The 209-nt window shown below is 62.2% G+C and overlaps 1 protein-coding gene across 3 annotated transcripts in view; it reads right to left on the bottom strand.

Moving 5' to 3' along the window:
• MLLT10 (myeloid/lymphoid or mixed-lineage leukemia; translocated to, 10) overlaps positions 1-203 on the bottom strand; it is a 239,114-nt gene extending 238,911 nt beyond the window's left edge. For all 3 annotated transcript variants that reach the window (XM_006759926.2, XM_015561466.1, XM_015561467.1), the window contains exon 1: positions 44-203. In XM_006759926.2, the coding sequence (XP_006759989.1) occupies positions 44-203 (160 nt within the window). The remainder of the gene's footprint in view (positions 1-43) is intronic.
• Between the last annotated feature and the right edge of the window lie 6 nt (positions 204-209).

Here is a 209-nt window from a genome sequence, read left to right as displayed (position 1 = left end):
GGGAGCGGGCCCGGTTCGGCCCGGCGGGCGGTTGGGTGTTTACCTTGATGCACCGCGACGCTGCAGCCGTGCCCGTCGCAATAAACCAGTGGGTTCTCGGCCCAGCCTCTCTCGTCTGAGCAAACGCAACAGCCTCCAATCATCTCCTTCATACTATGGGAGACCTCGTCCTCCAGAGACACGGGCCGGTCGCTAGAGACCATCTAAGA

Source organism: Myotis davidii, unplaced genomic scaffold (assembly GCF_000327345.1).
Source record: "Myotis davidii unplaced genomic scaffold, ASM32734v1 scaffold376, whole genome shotgun sequence".
NCBI classification, from domain to species: Eukaryota; Metazoa; Chordata; class Mammalia; order Chiroptera; family Vespertilionidae; genus Myotis; species Myotis davidii.
Note: the sequence above shows the minus strand (reverse complement) of the source record. Positions and strands in the feature narration are given on the sequence as shown.